At 41.8% G+C, this 26,112-nt stretch overlaps 2 protein-coding genes across 2 annotated transcripts in view; one reads left to right on the plus strand and one right to left on the minus strand.

The window, feature by feature from the left end:
- atad2b (ATPase family AAA domain containing 2B) overlaps positions 1–19,510 on the plus strand; it is a gene marked incomplete at its 5' end in the record, with an annotated part of 132,203 nt that extends 112,693 nt beyond the window's left edge. The window contains 2 exons of the mRNA XM_080024571.1: positions 7,458–7,586; positions 18,883–19,510. Of these exons, the coding sequence (XP_079880697.1) occupies positions 7,458–7,586; positions 18,883–18,924 (171 nt within the window). The 3' untranslated portion in view covers positions 18,925–19,510. The remainder of the gene's footprint in view (positions 1–7,457; positions 7,587–18,882) is intronic.
- Positions 19,511–23,818: 4,308 nt separating this feature from the next.
- klhl29 (kelch like family member 29) overlaps positions 23,819–26,112 on the minus strand; it is a 265,814-nt gene continuing 263,520 nt past the window's right edge. Inside the window, exon 14 of the mRNA XM_080024589.1 lies at positions 23,819–25,346. Within this exon, the coding sequence (XP_079880715.1) occupies positions 25,163–25,346 (184 nt within the window). The 3' untranslated portion in view covers positions 23,819–25,162. The remainder of the gene's footprint in view (positions 25,347–26,112) is intronic.

The following is a 26,112-nucleotide window of genomic DNA, read 5'->3' on the forward strand; positions in this document are numbered from 1 at the left end:
AGCAGGGATTATTTATAATTCATCCATTGTGTTGCACTGGAAAAATATTCAAATTGACACCAGGGAAACCGGGGTGAATTGCTCTCTTCTTTGAGGCAGAAAGTGAAATCTTAATTGTGTCCCTGGTGACGGTGAGGTTTGTGGGGCTTGCGGTATAGGTTCCCTTCTTTCGACTGCTACATTGTTTGCTCCATCTGCAAGTGAGGAACATTTGTGTGTACAGTTTCCGTACACACGCATGTGAACGCAATGCTGGATTAGAAGACTTAACAACACTCAAAGGGCAAGGCCTCACCCAATTGAAAGTATTTGCATTTCTTTGCATCCTTATGTCACAGGCTTCAATAAGTTTAACGCACAAAGTGAATTCATGACACTGAAAGCAGCGAAGAAAATTAACTGTATTCACAGGTTTTACCATTTTTATTTGTGGAGAATCGGTGTTGAGTTATTTTCATCCTGTAAAATATCACTCAAAGGCAGTTGTTTTGCCTATTGACTGTGTTGAGAATGAAAGGACAGTGGGATACACCACCAAGTTTGACATTTAACTTGGTAGGTGGATTCCTGCCAAGCAGCTAACATCCATTTGAGCCAAACATTTATATCTCTATAAATATATGCTGTACTCCATTGGAACACCATTTACACAGATGTTGAGTCTAGCACAATTTTACTTCATCAGCACTGAAGTCCAAAGCTGTCACCTTAGCTCAGCATCTATTTCTGTGCCTGTGCAAGCCATAGCCCAGATCTCAGTTACAGAATGTCATGTAGGAAGTGTACAGGAGCAGAGATGGCAAGATCGGTTAGCCTAGATACAGCATCGGTTTTAGATTCTCCAAATCACAGGCAGGGGTCTGTCACTGATCTTGTTAGGCCAGACACGAAGGGCTCTCGAATGTGAAGAATACAGACAAGTGCATGCATGGGGTGCAAAACTGGCGTGTGGGGGGGGGTGTTCTGTTCCATAGGTCAGGGATTAAATGGCAGATGTGGGACACCTCATGATGGAGTGTCCCAGCCTGGATCCAACCCAATGAATCACTCATTTTTACCCGAGTGTCTTCACTCCTTATCCATGCAAACATCTCGTCTTGGGATTGCTATTTTAAATTATACTCGCCTGTCGACATACATGATGAGATAATCCAAGGCAGACGGATAAGGGTCTAGTTTTTCCTTGGCGTGTCTATGCTTTGAGTTGTTTCTCTACTGTCTCATATGCCTTTTTTTCCCCAAGATTGAAATATTCTGAAGGAATGTAAGAAGAATTATTAATCAAATGGGTCCAGCACTGGGGGGTTGTATTGTTGGCAATGTGCACTAATTTAATGGCCGTGATTGTGAATGTTCACTTAACACACACAAGACAGAATTATGTTTTTTATGTGTTATATAACATTGTAGATTCCCCTCCACCCTAATAATTAACTGTCTACTTAGTAGTATATCCACGTCAACTCCTACTGCCCCTGTATAATGTTATATTATTAATAAAGTATGATATTATGCGGTGTAATATATGACCTAGTTTGGATGAGATGGGATTAAAAGTGGACTGTGGTTCTAAGGTTGAATCCCTGGCTGTACAACAGATATAATCTTTGTCTTAAACTTGCCAAAACAAAGTATTTAAAAGCTGTTGGTGTCAAAATTAAATTTGACACCAACCCCTTTTTCCATTGCACTACATGCAACAGGTCTGAGCTTTAGCACCAAAGCAAGAGAGAATAATGTGTGTGCTGTATAATAACACTGTTATGCTCTATAATAATTGTAATATTAAAAATTGTGTGATTTATGGATGAACTCTAGGGCAGTGCCACACTGTATTCAGCTCAGTTGCAGTCTGTTCTCCTTGAACTAGTTCCTTCTCAAGAGATGCAAGATTCAAGATTTTTATTTGTCACATACATATACATACTTCCATACATATATGCAGTGAAATGTAATGCAACGCACCCGGTGATAGCACACAAGAAGTCCTAGGAAAAAGTACAAAAATAAAATAAAAAGTAGAAAATTCCTTTCTAATAGACCGACTAACTGACTCCTAAAACGTAATACAGTAAGTGGAATACTTATAGAATAAGATAAAAAATATATAGAATAAAATACAATAAAAAATAAATTGAAATAAAATGGAATAGGTTGAAGGAATATGGCTATGTATATACAGATATGTGCATTTAAAGTGGCATGTGAATTAAAGTGGCATGTGAATGTGAATAGTGTGAGGTAGTGTTTGGGATAATACAGCACAGTATACAACAGTACGGCGCAGCAATACGGCATCACGAACAACCCTGAACAGTGATACAGTATGCGGTACAGTATGCTACATACAGTACAGTAGGTAGTGGAGCCTAGTGCATGGCTCAGTGAGGACCCCTGGTGAGGTCAGCGTTGACAGTTCTGATGGCTTGAGGGAAGAAACTCCGTCTCAGTCTCTCTGTTCTCGCTGCGTGACTGCGGAGGCGCTTGCCTGACCGCAGCAGCTGAAACAGTCCGTTGTTGGGGTGATGAGGATCCTTCATGATCCTACGGGCTCTGCTACTACACCTCCTGGTGTATAACTCCTGCAAGGGGGGGAGGGTAGTTCCAGTGGTACGTTCAGCTGAACGCACCACCCTCTGCAGGGCCCGCCTGTCCTGGGCAGTACAGTTCCCAAACCAGGCAGTGATGTTGCCTGTCAGGATGCTCTCCACTGCTCCAGAGTAGAAGGACTTGAGGATCCTCACCGAGACCCGGAATTTCCTCAGCTGCCTGAGGTGGTAGAGACGCTGCCTCGCCTTTCTCACCAGAGTGTCTGTGTGAACAGTCCATGTTAAGTCATCTGTGATGTGGACTCCCAGATATCTGAAGCTGCTCACCCTATCGACAGAAGTCCCATTAATCCACAACGGCGTGTGCGTCCTCGATTGTGATCCACGCCTAAAGTCCACAATCAGCTCCTTGGTTTTGCTGACGTTCAGGTGGAGGCTGTTGTCCTGGCACCAGAGTGACAGGTCAGCCACCTCCTCGCGGTAGGCCTTCTCATCGCAGTCGGTGATCAGGCCCACGACCACGGTGTCGTCAGCAAACTTGATGATGGTGTTGGAGCTGGACCTGGCCACACAGTCATGTGTGTACAGGGAGTACAGTAGGGGGCTGAGGACGCAGCCCTGGGGGGATCCTGTATTCAGGGTGAGGGAGCTTGACATGTACTTCCCCACCTTGACCACCTGGGGGCGGCCTGTGAGGAAGTCCAGGATCCAGGTGCACAGCGGAGCATTCAATCCTAGCTCCAACAACTTGACAGCCAGTCTGGTGGGAACTATGGTGTTGAAAGCTGAACTATAATCAATGAACAGCATTCTCACATAGGCCCCCTTCTGGCCATCCAGGTGCGTGAGCGTGGTGTGCAGTACCTGGGAGACCGCGTCATCCGTGGATCTGTTCTGCCGGTACGCGAACTGCAACGGGTCCAAGGTGCGGGGAAGGGAGGCGCAGATGTAATCCTTAATCAGCCTCTCGAAACACTTCATGACCACCGAGGTGAGGGCCACCGGACGGTAGTCATTCAGGCAGGTTGGAGAGGCGATCTTCGGGACAGGAACGACGGTGGACCTCTTGAAACAGGATGGGACCACTGATTCAGCCAGGGAGATGTTGAATATTGTGGTGAACACCGGAGCTAGCTGGTTAGCACAGGTCTTCAGTACTCGCCCAGATATGCCGTCTGGACCCGCAGCTTTCCTGGTGTTCACCCGCATCAAAGCCCTCCTGACCTCGTGCACGGACACTGAGAGTGCGCGCTCGTCCCCAGCGGTGTCACTCCAATTAGCCGGCGAGCTAGCGGTGCTGCTGCCAGACTCGAACCGCGCATAAAAGGAGTTCAGTTGGTTGGCCAGGGAGGCGTCCACACTCGTGGCTGGGGAGGAGCTGCTCTTGTAGTTTGTGATTGTTCGCAGCCCCTCCCACAAGCGTCTTGTGTCCCCCGCTCCATCTGCAGCTCCACGGTGTCTCTGTACGTCCGTTTAGCGTCCCTCACCGCCCTCCGCAGATTGTACGACGCCGCTTTGTAATTGTCCATGTTACCAGATACAAGACCGTCGTTGTTCTGCACTTAGCCTAACAACACAACCCCTCCCAGCAGTATTTTAAAACCAGAGAGATAGCGATGTGAACAGAGATGGAGTAGGGGCTGGAGGTGGGATGGAGGTTAAGGTTAAATGGGCATTGTCAGTTGTTCCCCTTAACGCATGGGATTACTGCCCCATTGTACCGTGAGCTCAGTATCACACTGAGCCTGTTCAACACACTAGCGAGCACAAACAAATGTGGGTGCATGACACAAGTGCACATGCACACTTTATCCCATGCTGTCTCGGGCATCCTAATCAAGCGGACAAAAGCTGGTGAGTGAGCTGCTCCAATCAGCTGGCTCAACTACAAAAAGAGGATAGCTCGAGGAGTTGAAAAGAGAGAACATAATAGGAAATGGAGATGCAAGAACAGTGAAAAACTATTGGGGAGGAAAAAGACTGGAACCAGAATCGGGGAAGTGTCTTATACAAATCAATTGTGTTGGAGAGGGGGTGGAGAAAGCCACCGTGGGATGGGTGCTAAAAAGTAATTCAAAAAATGCAAAGCATAGTTAATTATACAGTATTGTACAGTGACAGTTGGGTGAAGGTTGATGTGCATATTGTTTTAAGAATCTGTTCTCAGCTGTCAGCCGTTTTGATAGAGTTCTACCTTTAAATCGTGCTACTTTTACACACAATTGGGAACATTGTTGTGGAGGGGGCGTGTACCAACGTGTGTCATCGAGTAAGAATTGCTGACGCCACTGACGTCACTTTTTCAAACAAGACGAGGATCCAGTTTCACTTGTCTGTGAAAACTTTCATTTCCTTGTATTGCTATGGATGAGGAGAAGCGGGTGGAGGAAAATCTAAATCATATTGCGGACCTTAATCTGACCAGTGCAATAGATCCACTTCAGTGTTTGCAGCACCTACTGGACTTCATTTTCCGCGATTATAGTCAGTTCTCCGACGGCGAAGCTGAATCTGATATTATCCCAGCCTTGGAGAACATTTCAAACAGCGGATTTCAACCTGAATGTGACGATGAAATGGAATATTTTCAAGAACCACCGGAGGAGACTGACGATACGCCCAAGAAGTTGATGACGTGATGAAGTCCGTTGAGGTTGGTGATTGGCAGATTTTCAGATTTCAGATTTTCCGAGCCTCATACTACTCTACATTTTGTTGTTTGTCCGTACTTTTAAACTCCAAAATAATTCCACTTTTATAAAACATGTATATTCTTACTGTTAAATAAAAGCTTTTTAAAAAACAAAAATAGTTGTTTTTAAAGTATATTTATGCTGTTCAACGCTGTTCGTGATTGGCCCATTCAGCATTATGTTAGGTAGCCATGAGGCTTTGTTTGTCCGCCAACCCCATTTTCATTATGGGAGCTAGTTGAAGCCAAGTGTGGGTAAAACTTTGGAGGTGATTATCTCAGAATCACACTTTCCCACACCCTGTTCATTAAGAAGTCATAGCTTTAAAAATATTTGCTTGATTTGCACAAGTGACACCTTGTTTGGAAGCTCTGATTCTCTACTTTCAAATGATGCGGGGGGGGGGCCGAAAGCCACCAAAATGACCCAAAAATATGTGGTGGGTCACAATTTGAAATGTGGACTCGTCAGACCACAGCACACTTTTCCACTTTGCGTCAGTCCATCTCAGATGAGCTCGGGCCCAGAGAAGCCGGTGGCGTTTCTGGGTGTTGTTGATATATGGCTTTCGCTTTGCATGGTAGAGTTTTAACTTGCACTTGTAGATGTAGCGACGAACTGTGTTAACTGACAATGGTTTTCCAAAGTGTTCCTGAGCCCACGTGATAATATCCTTTACAGAATGATGTCGGTTTTTAATGCAGTGCCGCGTGAGGGATCGAAGGTCACGGGCATTCAATGTTGGATTTCGGCCTTGCCGCTTACGTGCAGAGATTTCTCCAGATTTTCTGAATCTGACTTTAGAGGATGAAATCCCTAAATTCCTTGCAATTGTACATTGAGAAACGTTCTTAAACTGTTGTATTATTTCTTCACGCACTTGTTCACGAAGTGGTCAACCTCGCCCCATCCTTGCTTGTGAACGACTGAGCCTTTCGGGGATGCTCCTTTTTTAAGAAGAAGAAGAAAAAGAATCTTTAATTAATCTTTAATTAATCTTTAATCTTTAATTTTATACCCAATCATGACACTCACCTGTTTCTAATTAACCTGTTTACCTGTAGAATGTTCCAAACAGGTGTTTTTTTGAGCATTCCTCAACCTTCCCAGTCTTTAGTTGCCCCTGTCCAGCTTTTTTGGAACGTGTTGCAGGCATCAAATTCAAAATGAGTGAATATTTGTAAAAAAAAATAAACAAAGTTTATCAGTTTGAACCTTAAATATCTTGTCTTTGTAGTGTATTCAATTGAATATAGGTTGAAAAGGATTTGCAAATCATTGTATTCTGTTCCCAACTTCATTGGAATTGGGGTTTGTAAAAACAAGTTACAGTTCCACTGTTGTCAATAGATCCCTTGGGCAGGTAACGTTTGAGATTGCCTTTTCCTGAACTCTGTTAATGTGGTTTGTAATAAAAAGTAAAATATAAAAAAATACTGGAACAGTCAAGTATACTAGCAAAAGTCAGTTCTGTCGTCAGCAGTAATGTCGGCCCTGGGATTTCTGTAGGTTTCCTTTGAAGTTTCTGTTTAATTGAGTCTTCAGTTGATGGCTCAATTCCTCTGTCAAGGTAACCGTTCCCACTGTCCATAGAGAAACCGCTTTCAGTCAGATGAGCCGCAATTCATACCTTGCAAACCTTGTGCGACTTTAAAATGTTTTCATTTGTCACAGATTCTGCAATATACACATTTTATTAATATTGACATTGGTGTGGTATATAAATGTAACAAAAACACACGTACACACAAATGCTGAAAATCTTGGTCCTGTTAAAGTTTGTTTGTATTGTATCTAATGACTGGGGCTTAAATGACAGTGTGATTACTGTTTCAATCCATGCATTTTGATAAGCTCTAAGCTTCAATACACACACACGCAACGCACACACACAGAGTTTTGCTGGGGTAAAATGTGCGGAACAGGTCAATTAAAATGGCCTTTGACTGTCCAGAATGTTTTAATTAAGTCACGATGAAATGTAAACTCAGTTCTAATTATGATTAGCATTAATAAGCTGTCACTCTGGTCGTAATTGCTTATTAATGGAGCTGAACCCCAATTGCTGCCTTTCTATGGTTAACTAGGCTGTGTGGTTATATTGAGCTGTTTGCATTAGTCTGTCAATCACTACATACACACATTTTGTTTTTCCACATTTAGTAGTTACATTTAGTGTTACTACATATTGTATATGTAATGTGTACCTCCTCAGGCTCTACTGGATGTTGTGGTGAAGAAGAGTGAGAACTACAGTGTGGAGCAGCTGGAAAGACTGTACTCTCATCTCAGCCAGTGTATCTACCAGCACCGTGGAGCGTATGACAAGACCAGGCTCCTGGAGGTTAGTAATGTAGTCGCAGAGGCAAGAGCTCAAATATGAACAGACTTTGTTTGTCACAGGAAATGTCTAGTCCTTTACACTAAAATTGTATCTGTAAAAAGTGGCAACATAACATGAATTAAATGACAACTGAAAATAAATTGTTAAATAAATTCATGCTAGAAATAATCAATCATATATCTTTGATGCTTTAAAGAAGACCGGATTGAAACACTAATATTTAATATTCATTTCTAATCTTATTCATCATGCATTTTGTCTTGGCTCTGTCCTGGCTCTGTCTTTTCCCTTTGAAAATATAACTTCTGTATGAAAGGTAGAAATTAATATTACTATTTTTCTTTTTTTTAAAGAGCTCCCTTAAGTTTCCAGCCAATCTTTGACATTATCAGATAATGTCAGATGTCAGCTCATGAATATTAATTTGGGTGAAACCACTCCCTCTCAGTTATTGAGTTCTCAAGTCATTTACAGATTAAAAAAATGTTGCTGAATGTTTTATTATGCTGTGTTCAACATTTTCTGCCATAAAAACCTAAGATTGATATGTGATATGTAGGACCATCTAAAAACAAAAAAACGACATTGTGTGTGTTGTAGATGGTGGCAATAATCGGCCACAAAAGTTATCTTATTGAGAGAAAATACCTCAACTCGGGATGTTAATAATTAATTGACTATCGATTAAATGCAAATAAGAATGTAATAAAGAACGACAAACAACAAACATGGCTGCGCGAGAAAATGTGAGCTTCTCATTGTTGCTCAACAACTAATGCTGCGTTCAGATGTAACACGGCAGACAGGAACGGGATAATAGAATTTTCTGAACGGCACGGGAGGAGGTAAAGAAAAAACCCCGGAGCTAGGGAGAGGTACGATGGCAAAATTAAACAGCGATATGTTGCTTTGGTGATGACTCCAATATAATATAAAAACCTAAATTATTTTGTCTGTTATTATATATAAAAACTTGTTTGTTGTTTTGCAATTTTATTAGCCTCTCTTTGTCTATATCTTCACCAAATTTGATCTGCTACATAAAATCCTGCTCATTCTGTCGCGAAAAAAGTTTAAATATTTTACACGCACAAAGAGGGTTCGTAAATATTTCTGTATGCCCGACCCAGCTCAGCAAGTCTTGCCCTTGTCTCCATTTTTAAATGAAATGAGAAGAAAGGCTCCTCGCACAGTCACAAAATCTCAGAGTAGCGCGACGTCGCGTAGGTCCCCACGTGAAATGACGATTGTTTGTTAAGGTCAACAACTATCGATTTAGGAAATTCCTTTAAGTTTGCATCCTTAACCTCAATGTATTACAAAGATGACTGTGATTCTAATTCTGGTACTTTGTAGAAGGTAAGTAATATTAACAGCTGTGCAGCTGTTAATATTACAGGTTAATATTACAGTTTGTTAAAGAACAAGGTTCCAGACATGACAGAAAGGCAGAAAGTCTTTCGAATAAGTTATCTTGGCTTGCTGTTTCAATGCAAATTAACTAATTCCTCTTCTGCTCCGAAGCCATAATAATGACAACCAATACAAGACACACCAACTGGGCATTGGAGGGGAACACACACTCTCTCTCAGCGGCTACTTTATTATACACAGCTGCTCGTTAACACAAATAGCCTTCCAAACAGCAAATCATGTGACTGTAACTCACTATATAAATCGTGCCAACATGGTGTAGAAATATAGTTGTTGTTCAACCATTAAACATAAGGCATTTGGTTTAAGCAATTCTCACTGCGGTGTGATTGGTGGTGCCAGAGATTGTGGTTCCAGCATCTCAAACAGCTGCCCGCCTAGGATTTTCCCACACTACAGTCTAGAGTTTACAGAGAATTGTGTGATTTAAAAAAAAAAAAACCCAAAAAAACAAAGTGGCAGTTGTGTATTCTGTATGTGGCAGACCTTGTTAAATGCAAGGGGTCAGTACAGAAGGTAGCAGGAAGGCCACAAATACTCATATAAAAGCTGTTTATAGCAGTAGCATGCAGAAGGGCATCACACAAGGACACAATGCATTGAACATTTAACCGGATAGCCACATGGAGCAGGCCATGTTCCTTTCCTGTATGTTACACATGTAGTTGAGGCTACAGTGGAGATATATTCACCATAACTGGATGATTGATTATTGGACAAACAGTTTATAATCCGGCATGCAGATGGTAGGGTCAGAATATGACATTAACGGAATTCATCCATGCCCATTGTCAACTGCACAGACTGCTGTTGGTCTAGTGGTGTGTGGATTGTTTTTTTGGCAATCATTATTTTTTCCATTGTATATCATGTATTTTATAGAGTCTAAGTATAGCGTTGTCCTGTCAGGTTCTTAGCTTTATCTGAACCCCGTTTGTGAAATCAGGGTTATTTCGCTTGTTTGTCGTGATATGGGAAAGATTTAATTCAAAACGTTCTTTGAACTTTCATAATTTGCTTGACAACCAATCATTGGCCATGTCTCTTCTATTACTTCCATCTTTACAGTTTTTCATGAGTGAATAGTGGACAGTAAATAACCATATTAAGAAGAATGCGAGTCTGCCCAGACAAACAAAATCACTTTTCTTTATAAACAGTAAATAATCAAATTTATTCACAGATTTTTTTCATTTCATTAATGTCGGATCTATAGTAGAGAACATAGTGCCAGGAAGTAGTGATGATGGGTAAAATATGCTCTAGTTACAAGGGATCAAAGGATCTGCCTTGGCAATGACTGTGGGAATGATATAGTCAGATTTAAAGTTGGAGAATGTTGTGAGTATAGTTTATACAGAGGCAATTAGTAACATTGTTGTTGGAGTCAAGGTATTCACTGTTCGCAGAAACCTCTGTAGTTGGTAAAGTTGACCTGCTCAGATCAATAGCCACACCCAGCCTGTGTGACATTGGTTATACACTACATGGCCTATAATGTGGACACCCAAACACCAGACCTGTATGTGCTTGTTGAACATTTTATTTCTAAACCAAGGCAATCATACAGAGTTGGTCCCCCTTTTTCTGCCATGACACCCTCTACTATTTTGGGAAGGCTTTCCACTAGATTTTGGAACGTGGCTGGGGGATTTGCTACCCTTCAGACATAAGAGCATAAGTGAGGTCAGGCACTGATGTTAGGCTGATGGGGCCCAGCTCTCAGTCGGCGTTCCAATTCATCCCAATGGTGTTCAATGGGGTTAAGGTCTAGGCTCTGTGCAGGCCAGTCAAATTCTTCCACTCCAGAGTTTGTAAACCGTTTCTTTATGGGCCTTATTTTGTGCACAGGGGCATTGTCATGCTGAAATAGAAAAGGGCTTTCCCAAACAAATGCACAATTGTCTGGAATTTCGCTCCTAGATTTTGTCACTTGACAATAACCAAACTTATGGTTGATCGGGGCAGGGCAGAAATTTTACAGCTGATTTGTTTGAATTGTGGCATCCCATGACAGTGCCACGTTGAAAGTCATTGAGCTCTTTAGGATGACCCATTGTGCTGCAAATGTTTGTGTTTGTGCTGAATGCTTGATTTTATGCACCTAGTAATGGGTGTGGCTGAAATAGCCAAACCCATTAATTAGAATGGGTGTCCACATGCTTTTGGCTATGTAGTGTACATCTTAACTTACAGATAGAAACCTCAGCAGTCCTTGCCAAACAGGCCTGTGTGGTGCAAAGTTGTCTCACAAAAGGCTGGATAACAGGGATTTTGGCTATCGGGAACAGAGATACGGTGAACCAGAAAAGTCGTGGCGATTTGTTGAGTGGTGCACAGGCTTAATGATTCCTATAGAGAAAACATGCCTCCTCCTATTCTACTCCTACGCAGACTTGGGAAACAGGGCAGCATGAGGCTTTTCAGGAGTGTCACCAAACAAGTGCCTGGAAAACATGTAATTGCTGCTAGGGGTGAATGGGTCTGGCTATTCGCAGCAGGCAACGTTGGGTTTGTTTACCGACCAGACTTGACAGGAGATGCATCAGGCTCAACAGTAGGTTAGATTGAAGTGGAACCATGAAGCCCTTGCTTTCTGTGCAGCAGCAGCTGGACAATGGGGATGATACAGTGCCCACATCAGCCTGAGATGCAAAGTGGTTCATCAGCTTAAGTGCAAGAGTAATGTCATCCAGCTATGTTTCTTCCTTTTTGGGCCCCTTGCCACCACTTTAATCCTGGGATCTGCAGGATTGTGAATGTAATGAGAAGAAGGAATGGGTAGCATTGATGAATCCTATATCATCGTGTCTGCAATGCAGGGATTTAGTGCTGGCAATGAAGTCCTTGGCGTTGTGTATGACACCAGACAACAGTTTCTCCTTCATTTCAATTTACACAGTAAGCCCCTTGATTTCATCCTTTAGATTCTGGGTTTGTCTGTTTAGCTTGTTCAATCTAGTGGCAGTCCAAATAAGGCACATCTTGTTGGTGAGCGTTGATAAATTTGCTGATAGTAACATTGGCTAATGCTTGCAGCAATCTGTAGCAGAGTCAGAGGTTGAGCATTTGAATTCAATATCAAACAAAATGGGGTCAGTGTATTAGGTATTCCAATTAAAGCAGGTGAAAGTACAGGTTCACAATCCAGTTTCAAAGAAACCAAATTCCCCAAAATTGTCAAAAGCCAGAGATGTGTAGCAAATAGTGGTAGCATAGTGTACAGGATGTGGAAGCAGAGTCACAGTGAGTATACTTTGAGATATACAGTATATCGTTCTAGACCCTACAGTGAGTCATGGCTGCTGTTGGTTAGACGGAGGCACACAGGCACGAATGAACACGACACCAAGACGCAAGTCAAGGGCATAGACGCGGGTTATGCCAAAACTCCCATCGAAAAATTAAGTGACAGCAGGTTAAGTACACACAGACACTGTGCCATATGACTTGAAAGATCAATAGAAGTAGTAGGGATGTAAAATTCCAGCATCTTAAATCTGTTTGTCAGGTATTTGGTAATACAGGGTTTAGTATATGTGACCCCCCCCGCGTACTTTAGGGTAATTTGGCAGCTTTTGAGATTTTTTTTTTTCCCCGATCATTTGAAAGTGGAGAATCAGAGCCTCCAAACAAGGTGTTACTTGTGCAAATCAAGCAAATATTTTTAAAGCTATGACTTGTTAATGACAAGGGTGTGGCAAACCGTGTTTCTGAGATAATCACCACCAAAGTTGTACTCACACCAGGTTCATTCAGCCAGCTCCCTGAATGCAAATGGGGTTGGTGGACAAACAAAGCCTCATGGCTAATCAACATACTGCTGAATGGGCCAATCACGAACAGCTCAAGAACACAACTAATTTTGTTTTTAAAAAAAAAAAGCTTTTATTTAACAGTAAGAATATACATGTTTTATAAAAGTGGAATTATTTTGGAGTTTAAAAGTACGGACGACACAACAAAATGTAGAGTATCAATATAATGAGTCTCAGAAAATCTGAAATCTGATAATCTGTCACCAACCTCAACGGACTTCATCAGAGACCGACGATACGTCCGTTGTAACAACAACGGACGTATCATCGGTCTCCTCTGACGGTTCTTGAAAATATTCTGTTTATTGTCACATTAAGTTTGAAATCCGCTGTTTGAAATGTTCTCCAAGTCTGGAGTAATATCAGATTCAGCGTCGCTGTCGTTTTCCGCGTCGCCGTCGAGAACTGACTATCATCGCGGAAAATGAAGGCCAGCACGCGCTGCTAACACTGACTTGGATCTATCGCACTGGTCAGATTAAATATGATTTAGAACTTCCGCCATCCGCTTTGCATAATCCATAACGATACAGAGATGGAAGTTTTCACAGACAAGTGAGACCGAAACACCCCCGTGCTGCGCTTTTACCGTCTTTTTACGGAAGTGACGTAGGTGCGTGACACAAAGGGTTTTTTTTCTTCGCCGTTTCACAACAGTGGCTCCGTGTGTGTGTGTGTAAGAGAAGTACGATTTAAAGGTTGAATTCTATCAAAACGGTTTCACATTGTGACTTCACATCACATGGAATATGGAGGAATGATCTTCACCTGGACTCTCACTCTAAAGGAAACGATTGATCGGCGTTATTCAGCGCTATTCAGCGTCCTGGTAAGTGAATTATGTTTCCCCATGTAATCTAATGGGAATGTTTAACTCCACGGTTTAACATTTTTCTACTATTTATAAATAAACTCGGTTTTGAAAATACGTTGAGAGATAAAAAAAAAAAAACAAAGGAACACAAATCTGGAAAAATCTAATTTTCCTTCAAGAAAGGTTTTTTCAACTTATTTGGCTCCTCCTAGCGATTTTAGAAATGCGTGAGATGGCGAGTTTTGCTGTGGCGGGACACATATGTGCTTCAACCTATGAGAGGCAAAGGAGAGGCTCGATAAAACAAACTATCCATAAATTCCCCCAACACAACTCAACAGTGACAATAGGCATTTTTGCACTGCAGGAACCTTTTCCATGGTTCTAAGAACTTTTGGAGGAACCCCCCCTTTTATGTGGCCGCACTGCAGAAACTAGGAACAATTGTAGTTCTTAGAACGCCGTTTTTGAGGGACTTTTTAAGCTACTTCAAGGCAGGGACTAACCAGCACAAGAGGAACCTAAAGGGAGGTTTCGGGGCCGTTTCCGCTGCTTGGAGGCGCCACAACATAATACCGACCTTCTACACCAGTACCAATGGGGATAACTCATGTACACTCACCGGTGGACATCAAGAGCCAATGCAGCACCGGCAACCCACATTTTTAAAAACCCCATGTAAAATGTTTACAACAACCTGAGCCAAAAACAAGATGCTTAATTTAAAGTAAATGCCTTTTTTTTTTATTTTATTTAAAAAAAAAAAAAAAAAAAAATCAGCGCCCCAACCTCACCTCAAACTTGGCAGATTCTGACCGACCGTTGACTGCAGACTTTCCTCAGTGCACCCCAACCAAGTCACATAACTTTGGGCGGCGACCGGCCCATGTACACATGTACACAGGCGCCAATAAAAAAAGAACCAATAAAAAACAATAGTGTTTTTAATTGTAGCTGTATTTATTTCATTTATTTTATTTTCAGATGTTTATTGAATTAAACAAAACCCTGTGCAGGGTAATGTAATGTGGTACAGTGCATTGCACTGCTGCCTCACAGCAAGAAGGTCCTTGGTCAGATTACCGCCTGGGGCACTGCTGGCACTATGCTCCGGCGGGTTATCTCCGAATTAGGGACCTTTCTGTGTGGAGTTTGCATGTTCTCCCCGTGCTCACATGGCGATGGACATATGGAACCAGGTCCCCGGGCGCGTCATTGAAGGCTGGGATGGGTCAAATGTACAGGCCACATTTCACCGGCCACCATCCAAAGCATGTGCGTGTGTGTGTATGCATGTGTTGTAGTGTGGCGTGTCGTGTGATGATTAAATCAGGCCATGTCGATCTAATATGAGTGAAGATTGAGCAACAGGGTTGCTTATTTCTCGCCTCAAATTAGTTCAGAAACAGATTTTGGTGGACTGGTCAGGTGAAATTTTTAAAAATTTCTAAACACAACACAGAACATGGAGGTCGTGCTGAAACCCCTGTTCGCTTACATCACTTCAGCGTTCCTACTGGCGGTATAAATGCAACCAGAGAAAAAGCCCTTGAAAGTATTTAGTTCTCAGGGGACCTGCCCAGTTCCTAGTTACCCTTAGGATGTCCCCAAAACTCCGAAAACGCCTAATGCCAATTGATCTGCAACTCACTGTTTGATTGTGACTCTGCAGTGTATCTGGGTCTAGCCAACTCTAAAAACCAATCTAAGGAAGATGATGGGTATTGAATGCATCTGCATACATTTGTCTGTGCGCTAGACAGGCAGTAGTAAGAGTGAAAGCACTTTAAAGCCGCTTTGTATCAAAAACTGACAGGTTACACTTATTGAAAATTTTCTTAATAGAGAACCTAACGGATGAGACTAACAGATTTGACATTTCTGCTGCACAAATGAAGGCGCAGGTAAAAACAGAGTGCAGCCCTCCCTTTATTGTATCTTCATTGCCTTAAAAAAAGATACCCTGACTTTTGAATATTAGACTTTTGAGTGTCAGTGTCACTATTACTACTATGTGTCATATGTGACATATTTAAATGGTTGATTTAACCAACCACATGTACACTTGCATATTGCATTCATAGATTACAGTGTGTCATTCCTGCTTCAAACTTCACCGCAAATTAGTTTTTTCTAACATGTAATAATTATAATCATTGCTTTCAATGAATAACTTCAAACAACACCTTTGGTGATTCAAAGCACAAATGCCTCACGAGCAACAGAAAAACAGACCAAAGGAGAATCAGTCAGTTGTTGAATGTTGACAGGCCATTGGGGAACAGTTTTTTCCTGCCTGGCTTAATTTTATTATGCCGCCCTGAATTGATGTCCCAAAAAACAGAAATGTTGGCTTGTTTGACTCATGTTTTGTTTGCTCTCGTGTTCTGTAAATATCTGCACTGTACAGCAGGTCGGCTCCATGTAATTCCGTGGAAAGAGCCGCACACACAGGCATTTTCAGTTAATGTTGTCCTTCAGTAGGTGTATACGTGTGTGGACGTGTCCGTCTGTGTGTGTGTGTGTGTGTGTGTGTGTGTGTGTGTGTTGTGTTATCGTGCTGAGGAATATGAAGCGTGTCCATACATTTGTCTTCCTCCCTGGGGTGCTGCATTTCGGTTTGTCTGGTTTCTCCTGCAGCGCTGACCTTTCAGCAGATTGAGTGGACCTGCACCTTGCTTCCAGTTATAGCCACATTACACAATAACACAGAGACTTCTTTGTTGTCATTAAATTGGCGGTTATTTTCCTCCAGACTCATTACAATACATACTGCCCTTGGCTTAAATAAGTTAGAAATTTTTGTTTAAGGTGGTCATGACTTCCTACCTGAACTGTGTACAGTGTCAAAGCTTTGTGTACCACAGACACAAAAAGCTGTAGTTACACTGTTACATAGTTTTGTGTGTATTTGGTTAAAGGACCCGGCTGGTGTCAAACAGAGCTTAAGCCCTTATACTAGTCACCACATTTTCAAGCTCATTTAAAAATATATATATATATTTTTTCTCTATTTACCTGTTTTGAAAACCACAAATGTTTGTCAAATTTAATTGGAATGTTAACATAAATTGACAACAAATTGAATGTGTTGAAATAAAAAAATTCAGCTTTTTGGGAGCCATCAGGTAAATGTAACATATGTATGCTGACTAGTTAATTGACTAAAATTGGATTTCATGGCCAGTTCCTTTAAGAGTTGTTACTTATATACCATTCTGAATACCTTCTGGATACCAAGTGCATATGTCTATCCAAGGTGCCATGCAGTACTGCTCACAGAAGTTATGGTGTGTGCCCCGATGGGAAGTTCATGGCACGAAAAAAAATAAGAAGGCTGACTGTTGGTGCCATCTTGGACTTTCAGTCATCAGTACTGCAAAGAGAGAAAGTGAGAGAGTGCTACAGCGTCAGAATAAGTTGGTAAGACAGCGACAGGTAGACCATGTGCTTTTTCGCTTTGGGAAGTCAAGAGACCTTCAGACCTGATGGATCCGAGTGGTAGAAATGCGGCGTTGGAAATAACCAAGGTGTCAGAAGGAGTATGTGCTGTGTTCTTTATAGGCAGCGGGATCAAACAGACGGGTGTTACAGGCTTGAATGTTTTCTGACGTGGGCTGTATCTGAGCTTTTAAGAGTGGGACTGCCTCTAAATGACTTTATTTTTAACAGCCCACTTTTTAACGAGCCCTTTTCACAGCTTCATTGTATTTTCAGGTGAAGTGTTTTGTATGAATATCCACCTGTTAGCAGTGAGTGTGAGATTTGGGAAGGGAAACGCAAAACAACATGGTGGGTCCTCTGCGAGTGCCTTGTCTGTGGAAGCTTTTAATGGAGTTTGAGTAAAAGGAAGAATTACACTCAGGAAGACAATTGCCTCTGACTTTCATGACTAACTTTCATCAGTGCATTTAGAAATAATTGTTGCACACATTGAGACTTTTCGATTTTAGCTTTATTATGCTTTGTAGCACTAACCACTTCCTTTGAGCCATCCCTGGATTATGTGCTAGTTGTGAATAATTTGTCCCAATTTATTTGTTTGAAAAGTCAGGGGAAAACCTCATTTTAAGAATACCGAATGAATACTGACCACTTTTACTCAATAATGTAATGTATTTGAGCTGAAACTGCCAGAAGGAAAGCTTGAACTGTAGAGCTTGATTGCTGCAGCAGCTTTCTTCATCTGGTTCCAATTTGAAAGCGTGTCATCTAAGTTGGTTTGAACAAAATAAGTAAACTGAATTTTGGCAGTCTTCATTCTTTTATGTGCATTAGTGGCATTGCACTAAAATAAAACTATTTTGGAGTAGTAGTATGACTAGTAGGAATCAAAATAGTGTTTGTTGATAACGTAAATTCGCATTTATTTGTGGTTTGAGTTTGGTGTAACTCTAAATACATAAATGTAGTGATCATCTTTAAACATCTTCACATTTTTTCCTGGACACTTGGTTTGAATATGTAAGGAATAAAGGAAGGTTAGGAAAGATGAAAGAGGTTAAGGGAGGTTATTGTAACAAGTGAAATTGTACACGTAAATGGAGCTTGATGTTTGATAACGTCAATTCTGGAACTCGACTTGAAAACTCTCTTACTTTCAAGATATGAAAATAGCATATTATTATACTGTGTGTGTGTGTGTGTGTGTGAGTGTGTGTGTGTGTGTGTGTGCGTGTGTGCGCGTGTGCATGCATGCACACACACACAAGTACAGTGGAGCATCATTGAAGCATTAATCATGTGCTATTACAGACCAGCATCCATCCGTCTCTCTTCACTCAGCTCTGTTCAGATTGTTCATGCTGAGAATAAAAATATAATCCTCAATCTCATTCCAACACGGCTTCGCTTCATTTTACATAATCTGTCATGGTCAAAGTTGTTGGTTGTGGAAAATTCCAAATGTTACACTGAAATTGTGGTGCCGTAGAAATGCATTCCTGTTGCTAGAGCTGTCACAATCATTCCATAATTGTCTGATCGCAATAATTTGAACAGATCAGGACCATTTTGTAACGTTTGATTCCAGAATGATATGTTTCCGTTGTTGGGTTGAGGCAAATGAACTGGCTGCCCATGTTTTCATGTCCCCAAAGTCAATATCAATTGCATTTATGTTAATTTCATTTATGATACATGCTATGATTATTATCTGAAAACCTAGAATGACAGCCCCGCCTGTTGTCTGTGTTCATCAGGGTATTGGATTTTGTGTGTTTCTGTACAGGACATGGAGGACAGAGTCCAGCATTTTGATACATTCCTGTGAGATGGATCTTCTGAGCAGACTGGGACCATCAAGACAAAAAGAGACAGAGAGAGAGAGAGAGAGAGAAAGACTATAAGCAACCTTCTGAGTCCTGTCCTGGCAAAACAAAGAGCAAATCCAGCACCCTCCTCTTCCTTGGAGCGGGACACGAGAGGAGGAGGAGGAGGAGGAGGAGGAGACGACATTCTATGGTGCTATTGTCTCAGGAAACTGGCCTGATCCAGATCTATTCTACATAACCAAACTCCTGGAGGTGCTGTGGCAGACACACACACACACACACACACCAATGGTGACAGGCTACCCTGGTGCTACTTGGGTGCTATCATAACTGTTTTTCCATGCTGCTCTTAGGGTTACTTACTCGGACGACTAGCAAACCAACAGACAAATCGGGTGATGTCATATAGCGACCTGGCTGCCTTTAGGAGCAGGCCACACACACACACACACACACACACACACACACACACACACACACACACACACACACACACACACAAAGATCCTCACCAGCATAAGTGTGAATGGGGTGTGCAGCTATGAGATGTTGGGAATCACTGACCTGTGTCGTCCTCCAGTGCAACGTTGCCAGTTATCTCACCCCCACCTCAGCTGTTGGATGAGGTCTGTATCTGAGCCCCGAGGACGACCCCCCAGGACAAGAGTTTACAAAGAAGTCTTTGGTGCAAACAGTAAGGTAACACTGTTAGCACAGCGGGAGTAGAACCAGTTCTGCCCACAGCTTCATCTCATCGTCGGGTTAATGAACTTCACGTTTGTTTTCTGAGTTGCTGTAGCGCGGCGAGCCGGCGTGGGTGCGCTGGAGGTCCGCTGTAAAAAGCTCACTGGAGACGTTCCTCCCACGGAACGCCTCTGGTTTGCGGAGTCTCACCAGATTGTGGCTAAATGCCCTCGTCACATTCACAGTGTAAATGTTTCCCTTTCACGCAAGCTGTGCCCCGCTCGCTGATTTTTCCATTGACACACTAGCTGAGGAGCTGGAAGCGGTACAAATTGGAACATAGTCTGTAGTTTGCACTGCCTAGTGTGTGCCTTACTCAAACCTCGTATTCAAGTGATGTATTTGACAGGTTTTATCTAGTCCAGTCCCTGTGATGCTGAATAAGTTCCACGTTGGGTTTGGCTCAGACAGCTGACGTCACAATATGTCCCCTAAATAAAAAGAAAATTGTCAGGTCAACAGACGAATATCTGGTCCTAGATTTTGTAAGTTGTAACTCCTATTCAAGAACGAGTGAGTTTTGAATTAGACTTTAATATTGTCCAATGAAGCAAATACATAAAGGCAAAAATAGACAAACAGAATCGGAGTGGAAGACATGAGCGATCATGCGATTTTGTTGCATGGTCTGGCTAGATCAATCAGGTTCACCTCCAGTGGTTTAATGTTTGAAAACTATGTATATAGGTTCTGAAATGCAGCAGGATTGGAGTGACAGCAGCAGTTTTGGGCACTCTGTTGCCGGGTAAATGTTGATTTGACTCCCAGAATTAATGGTGGGCAAGTCTTACCCCGTTCCCTCGAAGGTGCTAAGCAGCAATGCAGTGGTGCCTGTTCACTCAAAACACAAGTACAGTGGTGAACATACTATATAGATATAGTTGCACTGCAGCATTGTTTATTTCTAACTTGTGTAAAAAAAACAAACAAAAAAAAAAAAACAAACAAAAAAAACATTTGCTTTGAAATTCTCGTCTTTTGTCTGAGTTGTCCATCCGATACCGATCAAGGCCATTCTAGGCAGTGCTTGTCAGCGTGGAAAGAAGTTATTTTCTGTTTATTCATAGTTTCCTCCAACATCTAAAGACAAGCAGGATTCTCATCTGCAGACATGTTGGCTGTCTGGAGTCTGTCCAACATATTTATTTTACAAGTTTCTCGAATATATATGACATTTTTATGTTTGTAGTCGAGGCTTCCTTTTGACCAGACATGGGCTGCAGAAGACCTCGTCGTTGTCTCCTCAAATGTTGATTCCAACTCAAACCTCCACCGCCAATCTCTCGGCACCCGACTCACTTCTGCCTTCCCCTGGACCACAAAGCGTTGTCGAACGAGGAAGGCGATTGAAGACCATATGCAAACTGGCATCGGCAGGTTAGCACTTGGACTACTGCAGAGAGAAACCAACGCTACCTCAGCTTAATTTATTTAAAATACAACAAAAACTGTTTACTGGCTACGAAACAGTATTTTTTTTTTTTTTTCCTCCCCCTTCCCAAAATGCTGTTGCAACACCTAGCAGCTAAGGTAGCACACTGATCTGTGCAACCGCGGCTGCTGCAGTAATCCAGGAGGTGTATTTCCTTTGTCTCTTGTTGCCATGTTTGTTTTGCGATTGAGCCTGATGAAGTAGTTATTATAATGCATTTATTAGGGAAACCGAATGAACTGTACATTTTGCGCTTCAGTTTGGGGTTTTGTTACTTTCTCCCCCGTGACGGAATAGAAATCTTCAATTTGCGCTCGTTGTTCCACACAGTGCTGTCGTTGGTTTACCGTGTCCTTGCCTCTTCTACACTCGTCTACCGCCTTCTCCAACTGTGTTCTCTGGCGATTTTCATCTCTTACCGTTCTAAATGTTTTTCTTTTTTTAATTTATTAATATTATTAAACATGTTTTACACATAATATTCAGTATATTGTCTTTTTATACATTTGAAATGTAACCAATTGGAAAAATGTCACACACTTGACTTTCGCTGAAATGTGTAGCGTTTGTGTAGCAGTTTTGTTTTCTGTTGTTTGGGGTTGGGGGGGGTGTGAGGGGAATAATGGGTTTATACGTCTCTCAGGTTCAACACGCAACACACGTCCCCTCAAATTTCTATTTATTTCCACTGTGCTGAGGGTTTCTGTGCTAAGTGGCCCACATACTGTATAAGACGTTAGACGCTGAGTTTTCATCGAGATGGAATTCGGCGTCTGTTTCGTACGTACGATGGAGAGAAAACACAAGAAGCACCAGAGGTTTCGTTGGACCTTGGCTACTTTTTCCATGTCACCAACTTTTGTATCCTTCTTCTGCCAAAAAGGTTATAGTTTGGAAATTTAAGAGTAAATAACGTTGGTAGTGAAATGTCATACATTGTGATTTTTCTTAATTTTACATTTTAGGCTGTTTGGACTAACAACCAATTTTTGTCTGGTAGTTGAGACTATTTTAGTCCAATATGCAGAGAGAATGGCTTTCATTGCATTTTTCCTTGCATCTCTTTTCTCACTTTTGAAATTTTGTCAATACTTTTTTGTAGCGTTTTTATATTTCTGTTTTTGACAATACGTATATTAAACATACCCCCATTCTCATTTATGTGTTATATTTAGTGTAAATTAAACTTTAAATTGAAATGCTTACTGTAATTTCTGAAAAACTGCTGTGATATACTTGAATAAAGGTGCAAATTGTAATTTTGTGAATTTCCATTTATTTTAAGTCTATACTTATGTAGCATGCAGTGAGGTTTAATTCCTGCAGCAATCCAGTTTCAAAATTTTCTCCACACGTGTGGCTTCGTCCCTCCATCAGGAGTTCATGAAAATTAATAAGTATGCGCTCACACACACTGTCAGCATCTATCTCGCACACTCCTGAGAACACCCTCCTGACTACTTTCTCTTCTTTATTGCTATAGTTGTTACAAAAAGAAGCAACGTTCTGTAATTGTGCCAATTCTTGTGGCTTTAACTATATTTTGGCAAATGCTTTTATATGTTCCACATGTGGTGATCATCCCCCTTGGAGAAGCAATGGGAATTAGTTGATCAGACCAAGCTAAGGTTTGAAGATGGATATCGTGGGGGCCTCAAATGTATAAAATAAATGCTGTGCTCTTGACATCCCACAGTCATCTAAAGTAGTTATTTATTGTAAATGGTTCTTACTGATTATTAAATATTGGCTTTGCAGCTTGAAAATTTGAACTCCACTTCAGCTGTCTTGAATGCAGTGGCATACAAATACCAAGTGTATGCCCTCCCTGCAGACAGTACTGTTAAAAAAAAGAAAAGTAACTGATGCACCTTTTGACTGGACTTAAATAAATAACCTCTCACATATATCAAGACAATGCTGAGGAATTTGAGGAAAAATGTCGGTGATGTCTAAAATGGTGTTTTTTTTGTTTGTTTTGGTTTTGTTTTTTTCCTTCTAGTTGTTGCACTCTAAAAGCAGTTATTGATCGAAAACTGCAAAAGCAGTTATCGTGGCCATCATAGTTCGGCGGCAACACTCATAGCAACACAGCAATAAAAAACAGCACCAGTAAATCTGGCCCAAAAAAAGATATATATGTATAGAGACACAACATTAAAATCACCAGTCAAGGGGTGGGATATATTAAGCAGAAAGAGCTGACTTGACCAGACCTGCCATTTTGGAGATTGCTCTGACCCAGTCGTCGAGCCGTCACATTTCTCCTGCTTCCAACACATCAACTTCAACCTGTTCCCCTGCCTAATATATCCCACCCCTTGACTGGTGCCATTGGAACGAGATGATTGTTTCATTCACCTGTCAGTCGTTTTAATGTTGTGACTGATTGGTGTGTGTGTGTGTGTGTGTGTGTGTGTGTGTGTGTGTGTATGTATATATATATATATATATATATATATATATATATATATATATATATATATATATATATATAAACAAATACACACCTATTATTTTTTTTTAATAAGTCGAATTTGCAAAGTCAGACTGCAGTAGCATCATGTTAGCTTGGCCTGAAGCATTGGAACCTATAAATGAGGGGTGAGTATAAAACAGGGGTGAACTTCAACCAATCCAAACTACTCCTTCAAAGGCATAACGTTGGACAATTGGCAGCAAAGTGACAATTAGGCTGTTTGAAAGCATCGCCTTTTCTATTTGAATAATAATTGATGCTAAGAAAATTAACACTCACAATGGTTTGATCATGTTCAGTTATATGTATTAGGTTTCAATCATAACAATTGTTAATTTTTCAGTTTTGGGTACAGATTTACACAGACCATTTTTTTGACCAACCTACCAGCTTCTTTTTTTTTTCTAAAAACAGCTATACAGAATCTTTCAGGTTTTAAAATATACATATTTCCTTCCCCTATTTACAGAACAATCCAACATATCTGTGGGTTGCAATGGATGCAACGTTACAAAACAAAGAACGAGGGGGAAATGTTGAGACAGAGAAACATGATACAATGGTAAAAAACGCAGGTCAGTATTGTGCTTTAGCTGGATGAGCTGCTCCATCCTGAACGTATTTTGATGTCACTGGGGACAAAACAAATCAGAAAATCCTTTCTGTGTTAAGTCCTTTACCATCGCTGTCCCACAAAGGGCTCATGTTCTCTAAATGAATGAAAAATCTTGATTACAACAGGGACCTGACCCTGTATCGTCCTCCACATGACTCAATCTGTCTGGATTTGCAGGAACAAAAGAAATATCAAATTACAAAAAAGAAAAGCTTGGCAGTTTGTTGTACCCCGGCCTAGATGCTATGTTTTCTTTCCCACAGTGTTTAGCTTGCAATGCATTGTAAGATACCAGTTGAGTTCAAATCAGATGTTTTTTTTATTTTATTGCTTTGTGAATTGATGGGGAAAAAGTAAAACTCCACCTGTAATAAGTCAAGATAACGCCACGCTCCTGTCAGTGGGCGTGTTGTCCCCGTCTCAAAGGGACATGAGTGTTCGCCCTTCCTCCCGTCCTGTAGATGTCACTACTGAGAATCCTCAAAACACCAACACGAGAAGATTGGCTCTATGCTATAGGACCGATGAACGAACACCTTTCAACCCTGCACGGGCGACTGAACCAGACCTATGCTGGCTTGCACCATGACTGAGAGAAAAAGAGATTAAAAAAAAAAAAAGTAGGTGAAGCTGAGGGAGACTCGGAGGGGAAAAAAACACAAATGACAATTTCATCAAAATCGAGGAGTTGATTATCTACTGAGAGCGTTACCGTGCCGGTGACGCGGAGATGAACTGTAACTATGACACATACAGTACTGGAGGTTAGGCACTGGTGCCTCACATGGCTGACTGGTCAATTGAAGTACATTCTGCGCAGGGCTTGGGGCAGGTAACGGATGGACGGACGGACGGACGGACGGACGAGAGGTCGCTGACTGGCCAGCCCCCGAAGCTCCGATCAGAAAGTCCCGCAAACTGGACCACAGCCGGTCTGCTGTCGTCACCCTCCGAGCCGAGGCGTCCTCAGCCGCTCTGGATGTACTTCTTGATGACCACGCAGCCGTGTCTGAAGAGTGGACATGGCAGCGACTGGAGCAGAGTCCAACTGTTGGTGCAAGGGTCAAAGGTCTCCATGTTGCCTAGCGCTGGACCCTCGCTGCTCACGATGCCCCCCGTGGCGTAGATCTTCCCGTCCAGGATCACGGCGCTGCAAAGACACAAACTTATTTAAGACTCTGTTGGTCTCCTTCAGGCCGCCAACACTAACTCACAATACTGGGGAAACGGTTCAACGATCATGCTTTAATCTGAGATTTTGCCTGTTTACTAGTCAGCACACATGTTGCATTCGCCCTGATCATTTTCTATACAATGGCACACATTTTTTATATTGTCTCTATTTTCAGGTTTTGGAAGATTCGAACGATTATGGTGACTTGCATTTGTTAATTCCGTTTGAGAAGGTGTGTGTTCCGTTGCTGTAACAAAAACATGTCACTGCAATTGTCAGCGGTACCAGGAGACGAGTTTAAGTCGAGGTTCCTGAAGTTCCAAACAAGCGTTTGAGCCAAACAATGACATGTTATAATAGATTCTCCACCCGGCAGAGACCCCAAACTAAAATCTCCCCTCAATCACACACACTGCTATGAAGACAGCCATAATGATAGGTAATAAAGGTGAGGAAGATTGGTAGTAAAAATAGATATTTTGTCTTTCTTAGACACCATAGAGCACCAGTTCAGCGAGTGACTCATGGCTGTGTAAATATCGCTCCGGTTCGTAATAATAAAGACAACAAAACTGTCAGAAGACATTATTGCTGCCACAGAAATAAAAACAAACTGATTGCAGCGCTGAGCGCCGGGCCCCGCGATTGCAATAAATCACTCGTGCACACGTTCGTCGTGCCCAACGAGACCATGTTCTTTTGGCGTTCCCTCTTATGGGGTGGAGGGGTGGAGGAGTAGGGG

This window comes from Zeus faber, assembly GCF_960531495.2.
Source record: "Zeus faber genome assembly, chromosome: 2".
Lineage (NCBI taxonomy): Eukaryota > Metazoa > Chordata > Actinopteri > Zeiformes > Zeidae > Zeus > Zeus faber.